The sequence below is a fragment of the Necator americanus genome, chromosome III (genome assembly GCF_031761385.1).
Source record: "Necator americanus strain Aroian chromosome III, whole genome shotgun sequence".
NCBI lineage: Eukaryota > Metazoa > Nematoda > Chromadorea > Rhabditida > Ancylostomatidae > Necator > Necator americanus.
Window position 1 is genome coordinate 3568311 of NC_087373.1, and position 17369 is coordinate 3585679.

General features: G+C 39.0%; 3 protein-coding genes across 4 annotated transcripts; all 3 read right to left on the reverse strand.

Moving 5' to 3' along the window:
- RB195_008500 (uncharacterized protein) lies at positions 1-2154 on the reverse strand (the record flags this gene model as incomplete). Its single annotated transcript, XM_064195034.1, has 4 exons — positions 1-23; positions 1164-1291; positions 1390-1412; positions 2107-2154. The coding sequence occupies 4 exons, from the start codon at positions 2152-2154 to the stop codon at positions 1-3; spliced, it is 222 nt and encodes a 73-aa protein (XP_064046179.1).
- A 1186-nt stretch (positions 2155-3340) lies between these two features.
- On the reverse strand, positions 3341-4097 carry RB195_008501 (uncharacterized protein; the record flags this gene model as incomplete). The annotated part of the gene is made up of 3 exons (XM_064195035.1): positions 3341-3419; positions 3844-3899; positions 3957-4097. 3 exons carry the CDS (start codon positions 4095-4097, stop codon positions 3341-3343), a joined length of 276 nt encoding a protein of 91 aa, XP_064046180.1.
- Positions 4098-7273: 3176 nt separating this feature from the next.
- RB195_008502 (uncharacterized protein) lies at positions 7274-14963 on the reverse strand (the record flags this gene model as incomplete). 2 transcript variants are annotated; one of them, XM_064195037.1, is made up of 26 exons in its annotated part: positions 7274-7440; positions 7514-7665; positions 8054-8158; positions 8374-8473; positions 8621-8682; positions 8851-9012; positions 9139-9278; positions 9343-9450; positions 9526-9697; positions 11081-11146; positions 11201-11304; positions 11363-11482; positions 11549-11686; positions 11757-11978; positions 12204-12272; positions 12334-12486; positions 12764-12829; positions 13128-13234; positions 13295-13388; positions 13471-13568; positions 13717-13803; positions 14067-14127; positions 14172-14175; positions 14272-14339; positions 14438-14475; positions 14912-14963. In XM_064195037.1, the coding sequence occupies 26 exons, from the start codon at positions 14961-14963 to the stop codon at positions 7274-7276; spliced, it is 2715 nt and encodes a 904-aa protein (XP_064046181.1). The 2 variants fall into 2 exon arrangements, with proteins under 2 accessions (XP_064046181.1, XP_064046182.1); XM_064195036.1 differs by lacking the exon at positions 14912-14963 and having other exon boundaries at positions 14067-14175; positions 14438-14474.
- Positions 14964-17369: the final 2406 nt, after the last annotated feature.

A 17369-nucleotide genomic window follows, 5' to 3' on the forward strand; every position in this document is an offset into this window, starting at 1 on the left:
TCAGGAGCCTGGTTTGGCACCACCTGTAAACAAGTTCACCTATATTTAATGCGGTCGTCAATCCCTCTTTTAATATAGCTAACTAATTTGATTAGAGCTTCGAAAGTGGCGATTTTCCAGTGTTTGAAAGTACCTAATCATCCCATGCCTCAGATACACGGAATTCCCAACATATGGCACATCACATTTTATCTCTGCCATCCGATGCAGTTGTAGAGAAAAGAAAAAATGGCGCGTACTACTACACGGCATGTCTTTTACACTAGCACATAAGTAGTAGCTTTGATAGAGCAACTTTGCTCAGTGAAGTAACCGTATAATAAACATAAAGACTACACAGAAACGGATGAATTTATAAAAGACATATAAACAATTTACAGACAACATATGCAGAAATACTGGAATTCGCACGCAGAAAACATTATGCAAAACTCATACAATTCAAGAATTAAGAAAGTTGAGCAGCATACTACTAGGGTAGCCCCCTTTACTTTACAAAAAACAAATGCACTGAATGCAACGAAACATCACTATCGTCAGCAGGATCAAATGTATTTGGGCACGTTTATCCTAGTTAAAACGAATGAAAAAGGTCGACGATATTCGCGTAATGAGCACTAGTTCCACTACCACATCACTGGAACGCGCATGACACAACAATGAAGAAATAACATGTCCTTCATAAGTTTCGCAACGGTTTCGTGTTCGATAAAAATAAAAAACATCCAAGATAAAAGATGAACAACGTGTGGGGTTTTTTTTTTAATTTCGAGAAGTTGAAAATTTGCAATGAAAGTGTATAACAAAAATGGAGAATAAAGGTATCATCCTAATACATTAAAAATGTCTCCCAAGATTGGAAGCATTGCGATAGTTTCGATCCATACTTTTTAGAAATTCTTTTTATTCGCTGTAACTTTAGCCGAACAAATACCAAATATTAAGGAGGCTGCAATGTATGCACAAATCCGTCAAAAAGCACGAAGGCGTTCATTCGTGAGTAAAATCGAGTGCGCCACGAGCAAATGTCGTAGAACAGATGTGGTCAGTATTACACTCTGCAACGACGATCTAGCCCTTGGACGGCCGAATCACGCTCACGCAAATCATTGCTAATTGCAAAACAGTGTCATGACCTGAAAAACCCCCGTATAAACACTTACCGCAACTACACACATTACATGCGATACTTCTCAGTGAATCGCGAGAGAACGAACACGAATGATGAATTCTTGCTGGAATGACGAAGTGGGGCGGTGTTCGGTTGAAAGCGTTGCGACGAATATCCGAACTGAACATATAATTACATCTCAACAATGGCCTTGAATAGTATAATGAGCGTTGTAGAAGGAACGAAAAAAAACGATTGAGAATTATAGATCCACATACCTTCGTAAGAATACGAGATTAGACTAGTTTGTGTGCAATCCTAGAGGATTCCCACACCAATATGACGTCAAGCGACGCCGCTGATTCGTCTTTGTGCAAGTTTTTCTCCGTTTTGAACTGGTTCACTATGGAACAGACATTTGGAATAAAACATATCAGACAAGAGAACATTCATCTTCCACTTTGTCATAATAATCATTTGTTAGATGAAAAAATGTTGGAGTACTTGTGCACACAGTTGCAACAAGGTCAACCTCCCACTCACACGAATAGAGGACGTTCATTGCTACAATCAACTACTCTGGAACTTTACTATAAATTTCTTTTAAGTAGAACTCTATAACTCAATGCCTTTTTTTTAGATCATAATCATTTTCATTCCTCTATCAACCGGTTCCTTTACAACTTTTCCGTTTGTTAAAATTATATGCGTCAAAACAAAGTGTTCGGCAAGACAAGAGAGACCTTTTTCTTTCTTGAACCGCTCTGTCTTTCTTTTCTCAATGATGAGTAATCTGGAAAATCTAGAAGCAAGTTGTAAAAATCCCTCCCATAACTAATAAGTGTGAAGCAACGGGACTTACCGCATTGCATCATTTCATTTTAAGAGTTTTACAGCAAACATTTTTCTTAGATCACAACTGCTATCGTCAGGCATATCGGCAACAACGTTGTTAGGAAAAACTGTTATGTATTCATTTGATACTGCATACGAACCTGATCATCACTGTCATTTTTACTGTCAGCACGGAGTGAGAATGTCATAAATTTGAGAACAACTTTTCGCTAAGCATTCTTTACAGTACCAAACTTTGTTAGTCTCATTTCTAATTCCTCTCCTCTAAAGAATTTTTCGGAAATATCCTTCTATTTATTTGTAATGTGGTTACCAGAACAACTCTTGCTGAAATACCCGTTTCAAACACCGTTCTGGTATTGGATCGAAACTGAACTCCTACACTACCAAAATGTGTGGAAAAACACACCAAAACCAAAACCTGGCAACTGCAGTTCAAACAAATTATTCGATAAGTCGCCTTGCGTTCGCCCGCGCTAGCACATGCACCCCCGCATGCACGTGTTGAGTAGCACTTTCCCTGCAAAATTGATAGCATGTTCCGCAAAAAGCTGGTAATGACACCATGGTATTTGGTAGTTTAGGCAGTTTGCAACCTATATTTCAAGCTCACAGAACATTGTATTAACTTATTATATTCTAGAAACACACAAATTACATGCTTTCTTTCAAGTTACAGTAAAACTGTCGCGAAACACCCAACAATAATAAATTCTACGGAATTTTCACTGCACTACTTGTCTCCAGCCAGTTATTGCCCTCTTTCAGTAGGAAAGAGAAATCAATACCAACCCACAGGAGAGCTTTATTTCATCGTTCTCCTAATTAAATCTACTTTGCAAGATTAATTTCTACTTATCTGGTAGAAGTAAGTCCATTTATCAAGGATTTTGAGCAAGCATTTATCAGCCTACCCAGTATCACAACTTCAGGATAATGAATGGTTCATCGATCAAGAAAAAAGGTGGATTGTAGGACAGGACGACCAAAGGGAAAGATAAATCGGAATCTAACTTTCGATATCTTTTCTTTAATGAACACATCCAGAAACACAATTTCCTTCATTTATAGCATCTTACAATAATCATACACTAAGAAGTGCACTCTAATCACTTATATACGAAATAGCATGCAAAAAGTAGGGTAACACAAGAAGAATCGAAGTTAACGCTTTGCGAGGTACCATTTTTTTCTTCGGAATCTGGCAAAATGGGATAGCGTAAATCCGCTGAACCGGGTAATTCCACCTATACTAATACCGCACATAGAACATGAAGGTAGAGCACTTACAAAAGTGATGAAGAAAAAAACAATATGTACATAAGAAAAGAACAAGAATTAATCGAAAAGGATGGCTGACATTCTATGAGTGGGCTATCCACCGCTTAGCGGCGGAATAACAGCAATCTCGCTGGAAGGATTCAATTTCACTACTTCGTCTTTGTTAACATACCTGAAAAAAGAAGTCTTCCAATTCCTTGCGACCTTTCTTTCGATCAATCTTTGGTGGAAATTTCTGTGAGGCGTAATTTAAAAGAGTAACTACACGTAGAAAAGCGTGGGAGTGAAGAAATTAGAAAATTTTACAAATCTTGGAGCAATTATTGGGCAAAACGTAGTTGAGTGGGGTGGGAGGGCGAAGGACACAACGGGTGCCATAGCATCCATATTTCCCGACGCTCTAACTTACTTTTCTTCTCTTAGTAACTTTAGTTTACATGCCATAGATCCTCTAAGGCTAATGCTTAGCCCTTAGGGCTCCGACTGATTTGATTATTTACTTCGAGAAATAAAGGCGCCACTGATCGCCTCCCCCTTCCTAACTACATTTTACCCGAATGGTGAGTAAATTCAAAAATCTACTAAAAGAAACGCACTTTAGATCGACAGCCAACACACACGATTTCGAAATGCAGTCTAGAGCACTGAAAAACTGAAAAGATGGTTGATTTTTGCATCCACGACATTCAAATCCGTCTCGTCCACCTACCTTGATGAATATGAGCTCTTCTAACATTGCATACGACAAAACACGCGGCAAATGTGTTTTTGTCTCTTCACATTCCATAATTTCGCGAGCCTTTCCAAAGAACAACACACGAACCTCGACCTCTTCGCTAGCGCTGCTCATAGCGGTAGAACGAACACAACCAAAAAAAAAGGATACAGAAATACCATAAACTAGATGGTAATCGCGAGAATCAGCGGTACTATACAAAAATGAGCTAAAAATGATTCTAACAGAAACATTACGTGCTGAAAATAAACTGAAGTTATGGGATACTACGAGGAAACCAACGTACAAACAAAGAACAACCAACCACAACTATTCCTTCCATTTATTCATACATGTATTACAGTAAGTAAACCTACCTATAGTATCCGTTTAAATGTGGTCACTATTTTCTTTGAATTACTCATAGTTCTACTACTGTCTTTCCTTAGAAAGAACCGGTTGTTCAAAATTATGAAACTTGAGGCATTGATATATATTGATTGACGGTTTACATCGCCACTTTTCGCCGCTGCGTCCGAAATATCACATACACACACCTTTAAGAGAAAGCTAACCGAAGTGCAGGAATTTCGAGAGATATCGAGCGAGACACAGCGATCGAAGTGTTTGAGACCCGAAGAATAGGAATTATAAGGGAAGTATACCCCCATTCACTTTCAATCAGAAAAAATTGTTATTTCTGGAAGGATTTAGTAGAGGGGACGTCTATCCATCTATCAAGGAACACCAAATCTCAGAAACTAAACCTCTCACTATGAGAAATCATGGAATTAAACGGTTCTGTTTTTGTGTGTAGGGGAAGACGGTGTCAAATTATTCACATGACTTGAGGTATCCGCGGTTGAGTTTTTCTTTCATTCCCTGTTCTTTCTTTGTTTTGTTCCTCTGTTTGCTGGACTTTCTCTGGCGCAGATTAATTGATAAAGTTATTCTTGTGAAGAACATTATTACCAACTGGTGTAATTGTAGGGGGGTATTCAGTGGCTCCCTTATTTCTGCTCTATCCTATTTTTTCTCTTAGTTGCTTTAGCTTACATGTCATATATCCACTAAGACTAATGCTTAGGTTTTAGAGCGCCGATTGATTTAGTTATTTACTACCAGAAATAAGGGCGCCACTGAGTGGCCTTCGCAACTACATTTCACCCACCATCTTGTAGGTGAACTCCCCGATATGTTAGCTAAGAATAAAGGCGGGAAAGAAACTAAAATCAATCGGGCCGGGAAAAAGGCGGGAAATAACTAAATCAATCAAGGCCGGGGAAAAGGCGGGAAAATGTAGTCGAGGGAAGGGGTACTCTGTGGCACCGTTATTTCTCGTCGCTTTAACTTACTTTTTCTCCTAGTAACTTTATCTTACATCCTCTAAAACCAATGCTTAGGTTTTAGAGCCTTGATTGATTTAGTTATTTACTTCCAGAAATAAGGGCGCCACTGAGTGGCCTCCAAAACTACATTTTACCCACTGTCTAGTAATCTCGTAGGATAAAACGAAGGAACTAAGTGAGAGTTCTATTTAAGTTAAGAACTTCCTTACTATAGCTTTTTCCTTTTCCATCCACTAATAGCTGTGGTTATCTTCATTCGATGGAAAAGATCTAATTTAAAAGAAAAAAAACTTGAATAAGTTTATTTTTGGCATGGTCTAACCTTTCCTCTGGAAATGACACAATTTGTTTATACCTTGAATTCAAATTTGCTTCTCTTCCATTTCATCCAACATACACACTTCGCCTATGAGTTCCGTTTCGTGTTGGCGTTAAAAGGACAACGTTCTGCGATAGAAGTCACGCTCCTAATCCGCACTTATGCAATTAAATTGAGCTCATCAGATTCACTGTATTTCATTGCAACGTTCTTCTCAAATTCGCTCTTCGTCATCAGATTTACTGCTCAAACAATTACGTTAGATGGAGATAGTCGTATTGATGATAGTTGTATCGACCATTCTATAGTTGGGTCAAAACGACATGAAGCTCGGTCCAACTGCGTACGCGGCTGTGATCGAAGCGACGCGATGGAGCTAACGGTTATGATGGAGGTTGGACTAACTGCCGATGACAGGTGTTAGTAAGGGTCCCCTCTAGATCCTAACTGCTACGTTTCACAGCACCTCTTCAACCGCTGCGGCTTACGCAAATGCACCGACCTTTGAGACGTTTTGCCTCGGCTATAGCTTACTTTCGTATTAAGCTATATACTGCAACATCTTTTCATTAACTCATCCGCAAGAGTTAGCATAGTTGGGTCAAAACGACATAAAGCACGGACAGTTGCATAGGAGAGTGTGCTCGAAGCGGTGCAGTTGGGATCGTGCAGGGATCACCGCTATCACCACCCATCTCTGCAGTTCCACATCGTCCCACCTCGATTCCAACCATCTGCAACTGCAGAGATGGGTGGTGATATCGATGATTCTTACACGATCCCAACCGCTAGTTTCACCGTGAAGCTTCGAGCGCACCCGCTTATGTATTTGCACCGAGCTTCATGTCATTTTGTCCCGACTCAGCCTCACGGATAGAGGAGCTTAAAGCTGAAATGAAAGATTTGTCATGTTTATGATGGACAAATATAAAAAAGTACGACTTATGCAGTTAAATAAACGCCAAGCAAACTAAAACCGTAGTTGAAATAAACAGAGATGTATTGAAGGACCAGCTGATGCAAGCCAAAATATGCGTGAGCGTTCCAAAAAATCACATTTTGTTTAATATAAAACACAAATACATTGTACTGGAACACGTCAGGGCGTCGAATGTTCAGATAGGTAGTAACACAACTATCCACAGATATTTCAGCTTCAAACGATTTCCCAATAAAGCAACTTAATCGTACAAACACGCAGGAGTGGGGACAGTTCCACCACGGAACTCATGCAAAAGAGTGCAAAAAATAGGTGCAATAGGGGACCGAAAGGGACGGTCGGTAGCAACATGCAGTGCTCGCTACAAGCTACCTGTAAATTGCATCTAAATCATTTATAAATTGCATAAAACACACCCAGTTTGGAAACAACACAAGAACGAAAAACTTGAACATGTGCAAGATAGATATGCTTCTATGAATTGCAGTAGAGAGTAGCTTGCACAATTTCTATACATATGAAGTTCCAACATTGGGAGACGATCATAAAATGAAACAAATAACGGGAAACAATAACGAGAACTTCATCATGAGGCCGTTAAGAATCACCTGGCAGTAGAACGACTTGGTATGTACATTCGTGAGGTTACGGTATTGAAATGAGAGATCGCAAGAAATAGAATGAAATTGCTACATGTCGCTATTTAAAACACTAAACCACCAGCATCCTTCGGTCTCACTAACGATGATGTCACAGGATCGGAAATAACTATCTTTTCGACATCTTCTCTCAGTGCACTTCGCAGCACTCCACAAACACTGCCTTGTTCGTTGAGATCGTTTAAAACGTCAGAAATCTTGGAGAGGGATCCTGAAAACCACAATGGAATAACGCAGAAATTTGCTTGGGATACAAAATTAGGGATGGAGATAGACAAACTCACGATTCCGGACCAACTGTTGCACATAGGTCATTAGCAAACCGCGATAATCCATAGAACTGCCAGCCGTTTTCGCAGCCTGCAGCCAGCCTTCCAGCAACGACTCCTTCACTGATAAACTCACTGTCCTTGGAATGGACGGCAGGAGTCCAGGTCTGATAAAGTGTAGATTATTTCTTAGGAATGGTGACGTAGCTCTTGGAGATAGAAATTTCCGACATTTAAAAATTGCTGAAATAAGACAGTTAACAACTCCCGTGGTTCATAGAACAGGGACAATGAAAGGGGGAAAAAATCAAAACATAATGCTGTCTTTGCAACAAAAAAAAAAACTTGTACAAGGCTGAAATAGATACAACCTAAGTGTCCAAGAAACCAATATGATAGTGGCTGATAGTGATATGATAGTGTGCTCAATTCTAACACTTTTAATAGTATGATGAACTGCTTTAACTATTTTCGCCAGTGCAAATATATTTCTAAGAGGAAAAAGAATTTAGAAGTGAGAAATTCAGTTACTATTTATCATTCACTAGAACTAACCGCTTCCGTCGCTTCAAAAGTCGTCCAACTGGTCCATCAGGCAACTCATCGCCATCTATCGAGTCACATAGCTTCATTAGAGGTGTCATCGAATCAACTATTTGCCTGAAATATGGACTTGTTCATTTGCGTGGAGGAAGAATCTAAGGAATTCATCTAAGAGAACAAAAAATTCATTTTGCCAGGTTATTAAGGGTAGGATAGTCATGTCTGAGAAGATGCCAGTAACACAGGCCGGACTTTGAGCAACGTTTGGCTAGCCCAATATTTGAATTTGCATCTGATATTGGAGAAGATCTCAACTATCTCTAGGAACTCACCAACAGTTCATATCCAAAGAGAATGTAAAAATATTGCCAGTTGAGAAGCCCAGCAACGGTATCCCTGTGGGTGTCACCGATATTGAGGTCAAATTCGCATCTGGAAATTACCTAACGTCACAAATCCCACAGTTTCTCCAGAAGCTATCATCAAAAGACAGTGACAGAAACAAATACGACTCTTTAAAGGTTATTTCAAAACTATGCTTCACCTTAAAAAAGACATAATAACAAACAACAAATTTACCTTTCGCAACACAATCTGCAATAGATTGTCTGGATAATATGGCCCTCATTTTGTCAACATCCCTAGAAAAGCAAGAGTCGTAAAGTGAGGAAGTGGAATCAGTGATATTGCAAGAGTCTCACTAAAGGTGTTAAGTCGCATCTACCAAACCCTGAGTAGATTCAAGTAGATTGAAGTCAGACAAAGCTAAGCGTAAAGAAAAAAGGCAGAGATTGGAAAGATGGACAAACCATGTGCTTAAGTGACCTGTCTGTGTCAATATGTACATCTTATGACCATTGATCCCTAAACGAACTGGTGCAGAATCTAGTTGATTGCGAAAGTGTAACCTCCCGTTGCTGCTTGCATACACAAAAACGCTACGATCATAACATCCAGCAACGGTCCAAAATCTAAATAGTAGCTTTCGAGAACCCACGGTCTTAAATGCGCTTCTCTAAAACGAAGCTGAATAAGTTTTTCGTGAGGAACCACCGCTTATGAATTGTTGGATCTATTTCGAAAATCTGAAGACTCACCGATTCGCTACGACAACAGCCACAGACGGCCCGATTTCTGCACTCCAAATGGGATTTCGTGAATGATGATAGGATATTTTGCTGGCTCTAACACCACCCATAATCCAGTCGTTGTCCACTTCTATTGTATCACCAAGCACCTTAACTACTACCGATTTGGTTAAGCGATTGCATAACTTTTTACAAACAATATCCTTGTAATACCCCTTGCACTCCTTCGCTGATCGTTGGACGTTGTTCTGGCACATCCAGAACAGCACTTGCGGGTGTCACCTCAACTCTAGTTGAATCTACTGGACGAAGAGTAGGTTTCTGGAAGGATCGAATCTTTCATAATCTATTTAAGAAAGAGAAACTGACGAGAGAAAGAGAAGAGAACGAAGTTACCTTAAAGTCTGCCATCATCATTTTCGTTCTTCTACTTAACTCGTCAAATTGTGGCGTTTCTTTTTCACCCTTCGCGTCAACGTCTGAAGAATCCACGTCCTCGTCTGTGCTTTCTACCATAGAATCATCAGTTGAAGCCAACCGGCCTACTGACTTCGATGGGGATTTGTCCCTACAAGAAACGAGAATTTACGAAAATTTACAAGCCAGCTCACAACGTATAGGAGTTTTGTGGAATGCAGTAATCGCAGCGATTTTTACAGTCTACTTACTTGCACTCAACAACCAATCCTACATTTTTCTCTAACTACCACTCTTTTATTTTCTACTTCTGTGTAATATTACATTTCGAATAAGCATATCAGATATAAGAATAGTTAAGATATAAGAAATAACTCAAGAGAAAAAGAGAAAAACCAGCGACTGTGGTGCAATGCTATAACCGAGCAGCTTAGGGGGAGGAAGCGTTGTATCACATGTTTTTACACGTCTCGCTAAATCTTAACAGGAATAGTGACAATTTAACAATTGTGACCCGGTGTCCCCAAGACGTCTGCAGATCTCGCATTTCCCAATTTCTTAATTATTCAAAGTAATTTCAACGTCTCAAAGACGCACCGACTGAAATCTCCGTTTCAGAATTCACAACTGATGAATAGCTGTCAAGCACCAATGTTCCGGAAATAAATGGCCATTCTCGAATGATAGATTTATGGCTCATATTATTTGCTTCGTACAGCTAGAACTATTTAAAATCGATCGAAGCGTTAATCAGACTCACTCTAGTATAATTAGGAAGGAGCTATGAGTAGCGACTTATATTTTTTGTATCACATTGTGGTTAATAATGTGATACAAAATGTTGTTTCTCCACTGTCAACAAAAAATTTTCGATTTTTCACGAAAAAAGCGGTTTCTTCTGTTATGACATGTTGAACGGACTGCCTCCTTACCACACTTTAACCTTCTTTGCAGATTGACTATTCACTATGTTTTCGAAAACCTCAAAAATAAATCTCCCACGGATCCGTTGGTAGTTCGGTACAAAATGAGTAGCACGTTGAGACTTCTCACATATGTGTGGCCTTCAAAATTCCAGTTACACCAAATACAACTTAAATCCATAGGTGTAACAGGGTCAGAACGACATGAACGACACATCATCGTCAACTACAGCGAGGAATGGTGTCAGCAAAGGTCCCACCTAGATCCTAACCGCTACGCTCCGCTTCGACCGTAGTAGCTTAAGCAGCTTACATACAGAATATCTAGTTAATCATCGCTTCAATCGCAAAAGCGAATTTAGCTTTCCCAGCAAAAATAAGTGGGTGAAAATCGCGATTGATCGATATTTGTGGAAATGTTGGGGGAGAACAAAGTTGCAAGATAGTGAATTATACAGCATGTGGGAAAGATGAACGGGGCTAAAGTCCCTGAAAATGCTCTAGTTTGGAAAGAGAAGTGAAATTCACAAGAAACCGGGCAAACTGTCATGAACCACCTTTTTATTTACCGCAGAAGAAAAGAAAAGGCAAATTCGACAGAAGATACTAACCGTCCGCCAGTTTCGTCTCCATCGGACGTCATTGGATCTTCCGTGAGCGCAGCTTCAGATGGAGGTCTAAAAGGTCAGAAATTATATTCTCATAGCATAGGTTCATGAAGAAAAGCTCACTGTGCTTTGCTAGCGCCTGAAGGAGGTGCTGGTGCCAGCTCATCGTCAACGGTTGATCCGAGAAATATCGGCTGGATTCGGCGTTTTCCGTCGGACGTTCGAACCTTGGTCAGCACTAATTTAAAAGTTGTATTTGGAAATACATGGAATAATAGGGATTACCTCGACTTGCTGTTGCCTCTGTTCCGTAAGCGATTTGGTTGTGGCGGTCTGCGTAGGTTTCGCAACCGGCGCTGTCACTTCTGCAGATTTTGTCGATTCCTTAGTTATAGCCGCCTCAGCCTAAATGATTACAATCACTGGTGCGCTTAGATTAATATATTTCATTAACAAAACATCGCTAATCACCTTTCTTTTCGCCATCAACTCTTCCGGCGAGTCAATGAATGAACTGTTTGCTTTTGAAGGTGTATCTAATGCATTTCCATTGCTGTAGTTACAGTACTGAGCCGGTCGAATTTTGTAAAGGGATTCACAGACGTTCCCCTGAAAGTCCCACTTTCGAAAGTCATACAAAAAAAACAACAATAAGATTTGTGGAAAAGTTACAGCTTACCATTTTCTGTGATGTTAACATCGTTCCAAGCTCTTTCTCTCGAAAAGAGAGATATTTTATAGAGCCATCTTGAGAAGATACCACCAGATCTGTGCCGCGCCACGACATATCCGTAACAGAGTGCTTGAAGAGTCGTTGCAGCACCACTACTGGTCGCTTTACTCGTGGTAGGACCCACACTGACAGCGATTTATCACGTGACCCGATTGCAACGCACGTAACCTGTGGTATTGAATACGATAGTCTGTGTGATTCATAGATTTTTTAAAGCTAGAATTCCTCTTTCTGGATAATTCGAGTTCCAAGTTCTCTGGCTTTATCGTTTCGAAGGACCGCACAAACTGTGCTGGCCAAAATTTTGTCAGCACGTGTCCTCTTTATTAGGAACGTCTGCATCTCAGAAAGTGTGCACATTGGTGTCATTGGGCACTGGAAAAGCTTTCGTACCTGGATTGTTTTTCCTGCGTAATCCACATAAGAAAGAAGACGTGGACATACACGGATTGCAGTTACAGCCTGAATTAGAAAGATTCTCCAAGAAAAAAAACAACACAGTAGGGCATAAGTAAAAGCGCACCCGCCGATGACCGACAAGATCCAGGTCCGTGTCCCAATCTTTTCGCATAATAATTTGTGCTGTTGGTCCTTGATTATTCATAGCACATGGGGCAAATAAAAATTGACCGTCAGGAGACCAATCTAGCCTTGAGAACATCGTTGTTTGACTGCTCTAAAAGAGTACTGTCACATATCTACAGAAATTCGAAGATCATTGCTTGATGCGCGCAGAAATTGAAATTGGAGAGTGATAGTGGAGAAGGAGATCATGTTTGGCTACAAATCTGTTAGCAGTAATATTTCTGTTTGAGAAATGACGAAAAGAGTAAAATACAGGATAAAAATCAATATTTTTAATGCAAAAATCAATATTTTCATTTTTGCTTTTTATTGGGACAGCATAAAATGGAAAAACTCCGGTCTTTTATATAATTAAGTAGTGTTCATACCTGACTGAATGGTTTTGTGATCACCGTATCGCACTGCCAGTTATCTGTGGTCCACAGTCGAAGCGACTAGAAATTGAGGTTTTAAATGCCAATGTCAAAAACGAAAGAAAAAAAAATTATCACAGCTAAGATCCAGTGTAGATTCCCTTCAGTATTTAGTTTTTCATCAATTATCCACTTTTGTTAACGTTAACTTTTCTGTTCGATTGTTTTAATAATTTTGTCTTTATATCAATTGTGTTTTGTGATTTATCAGAAATCAATATACATTCTCGGGCCAACTAAGTCTTTGACTCCTTTCTGGGGGTGGGGTTCCTCCTTGAATGTATGAAGTTCTAGTACACGTAAATATACACAAACAAACCTTATCAGCCGATTGCGTGGCCAGATATTTCCCGATTGGATCCCAACTCAATCCTTTAACTGGACCATTGTGCCCACCACGTGAATTATCTAGTACAACGATCCGTTCTGCAAATTAGTGTTTCTTAAACTATACAGCTACTGCAAATTGGGAACTGTCTCACATACCTGGCAGCTTTTTTGCATTCCAAACGACAACCGTATTATCCATAGATGCAGACGCCATGTAGCGACCGTCACTGGACCATTCTACACTTAACACCTGAATGAATGCAGTTAGCGAGAGTAACAAATAGTCTATAATCTATAACTATCTATAATCTATAATCTGTATCTACACATACCTCCATAGAATGAGTGTGAAGCGTATGGGTGAGGCGATATTTTTCCACATTTACAACATTTTTGCTTCCTATAGAACCAGCCGACTGTACACGACCTCCTTAACAAAATTAGGAAATTTACACCTTAGCTTTATAAAATGAGTGACATTCATCATCCGTTAGATTATTTAGTTCGGACTTTTGAAATCTAACATATCATGACCACTTTTATGAAAAGATCACCTATTGAAAATGGTAGGAACTAACCGTACTCATAGATAGTAATCACTTTATCGTCTGAAGCACAAGCTAGCAAAGCACCATCATGAGACCATCGTACACAGTTTACTCCAGCTAGAATTGTTCAGTATTAGCTTTAGTTTTATTCGAAATTCAGACATTTCCGTGAAATGGAACGAGAAAAATGCAACGAAAAAGACTGTAATCTTTTTTAAAGCATGAAAGCCATAGCCATAAAACTTTGTAAACATTCGAATAAATAAAATTATACTACATTTGAATACATAAAATTATGCTATAAACAGAATACGATTCCCGAAATAAGTATAAGACTACCAAAATCACGGCTGGTGATATACGGATTAAATTTGAATTACCTTGATGTTGTATTCTGGCTAGGACCTTATGGCACGTTAAATCAGCATATGCTTTCTCACTCTGAATTGGTCTAAGGTTCCAAATAATGACCAATCCGCATCCACCAACCTGTGAGAGGGAAATAAAAGGAAATGACTTGAATACAACCAGAAAACTCTGTATTGATCGCTGAGAAAAGCTGTAAAAAAGGACAAAACGACTGACATCTCCTTGGCCACATGAAGCCAATTTATCCATAGTTGGATGGATATCCACTGAGTAGATAGCACCCCCTAAATCAGTAAAATTAAAGGGATTTACGCCCTTTCACGCTTTAGAATTCAACTTCTGGCAAGTTCAAGTTTCAGTTAAAATATAGAGAAATAATCACCTTCATGGTGTACCCATGTAGGATTCGTGAGGTGCATCCTGAAATCGGTAAATATTAGCAGGTTTGAGTCAGGAGATAATTTGTCGAAGTCGAAAATAAAACTTTGGGAAGGGAGCGATCATCTCCATTAAATGTTATAATTCCATAGCAGTTGCTTAGAATTCCGCAGATTGCTCATATAACAGAAAATTACTCGTCCATATTGCTCTTATACGGTGAATGGAGGTGAAACTAAGTGTGATCGATTGGATCAGCGGCTCAACAACTGCTAATCAATGGTGATCTGCTTCTAATCCCTGTCATCCTCATTTTCACACACGATTTCCAGGAGCACCGAAGAATTTTCCACAGCCTCTTGGGAGCTCAGATGCAAAATTAAATTGACACATAGCAACAAAGCGTAATCAAAAAACTAGGTGATAATTGAAGCATAAAATGTTCCATAAAAAATCGTATTTAATGTCGTATAGGTACCGTTAGCTCGAACCGATGTGGAGAGAAGAGGAGTGGACTTGATGGACGCCATCCAGCGGTGGTGCGCCAACCGAACTGCCGTCTTGACGGAAGATCGGGCGACAGAGGCACCGCCTGTTTTCGACCTACGGCTATGGTCGGGTCAAAACGATCCCGGCTAATGGTACAATTGCGTAAGTGATTACTCTTGCGGTGGGACCTTAACTAGTTTCACTCAGGCCGAGGACTCGAATGGGGTCTCAGTGCGAGGCTTTAAGCACACTCACAAGTTTGGAACTGATGGAGTTGATGATCACCAGTTGGCGAGAACGGTGATCTTCAACGACCTACCACACTTTTCAACGATTACGTTGAAAAGTGTGGTAGGTCGTTGAAGATCACCGTTCTCGCCAGATGGGGTGATAAGAGTTTTGCCGGAAAAAAACTACCAACGTTGTGTGGGCGGGTCAAACATAGCTGGAGACAAATGTACAGAAATAGAGAAAATTGAACCAGTCTCTTGAGTGGCAATAGCTGAGGACTAGTAAATTTTGATCTCAACTTAGGTTTGAAATTTTATGTGTATTTGCACAATCGGCTACTGTGTGTACTTGCAAATGTTGGAATGCTCTGATAATGACGAAAAAGGCAACAAACCATATACTATTCAACTATTTTCTTAAAATCAATCATTTCCTTAAAGTCTATCTTTATTGATTGACTCAACAATTGTTTCCTCTTGTTTGATGTCACAATAACCTGGTAATAGCCTGACTGAAAACGCAGGAATCAGAGGAAAATCGTTATATTCTTATAAAATCTGTGTTTAAACGCACTTCACCTAACTTTTGCATGTACGAAAGATCTTGTTTAAAAAGTAATTCAATAGCATCGAGACATTCCACTGACTGTTCCACTTAACCAAATCTATAGGCTAGAATTTGGTATTCAGGAAATATTAGCATAAATCTTGATAGCAATAGTTCAGCTTCCATCATACAAATTCACAAAAATTGATTAACCTCTCTGGATTCATTAGATACGAATCGATTGCTCCTATATAACCTGAGATATCTCAAATATCATAAAATATATAGAAATCAACAAATACTGCAGCCCAAATTGATATTTATGGACGAAACATGCAAAAAAAAAAACATACAATAAGAAAAAGAAAATTCAACACACTCTGAATAAACTATGAGGTATTCCATATCGGATCCATAAAATGTTACTAAAGAATTGTATGACAATAACTGATGATTACGAAAGTATTTAAAGAAAAACGTGTGGAAATCGTTTAGCTAACACACTGGAAGTGAAAGCAATTAGAGAAGATAACTGGTGCTAATCGGGCAGAGACAAACGAGATAGTTACGAAAGCAAAAAGAAAAAAAAACATGAAAAAATGGAATTTTCATTGGCGACGGCGCCTAAAGAGACTGCCAACGTGCCAAAAAGCAAAACTGTCCTACAAATATGCATGTACCATAAAAACAAATCACAATCTTACAAAAAAAAAGAGATGACGGTAGTGAAATGAAATATTAAGAGGTTACATATTTTAATAGGCAACATTTTGGAGAGGGCTTTAATATTGAGGACAATACATTACAGAAGACGAAAAAAAAAAAGATTTGACCATAGTTTAACATAGGACCTTGTACCATTATTTTTTGGATTATCGAAATGTTTGCAAGAGAAATCATACAAGAATATTACTTTAACAAAAATTAAAGGCAAATTTTAAGGAGCAATTAAAGCATATAATGCACATATATCAACAATATTACACAAAACAACCGATGAATTCACACACTGGGATTTTTTTTTTCGCTTTGTTTTCGGATTTATTACTGCATTCCTTCATAAAGTTGTGAAAACATCAGTATATCCGTTGTTATGACCAAACTATTTACTAGGTTTGTACATTTTCCAGATAGGGAGACACTCCACCCTCAACTCCACAATTCCTCGCAAAAACAAAAATCTTTTGATTTCTGAGTACTCACTTTCACACATATAACCCATGCCAATGGAAAAGGCATTAATTTCTACTGATGCTTCGACAACCCTAGGAGTTAGATTAAGGAATCTAAGGATGCCGTAAGAAACCCGATTAAACCACAAAAAACATACACACATATTACACTTCTTACAATATAGTGATTACAATAGATACGTGTAAGTTCACGCTCTGATAGGTAACTTTTAAGAGAGTTTTTAGAAATTAAAAGACAAAAGATACAGCACATCTGGGAAGGAAATACGTTCCAGCCGTATCAAAATAAAAAGAAAAAAGTCGAAATAGAAAAGAAAACAATACAAAAAATTGTATTTGATGTGCAAAAACATGAAATTTTCGTATTTCTCACTGTACTCAGTTCCGGATTAGCATCAATGATTGAATGAATCCCGCTCATTATCTTATAAAGAAAATATGTCTGGAGAATAGGCGAAGTATAAATTTGCTTGCGCA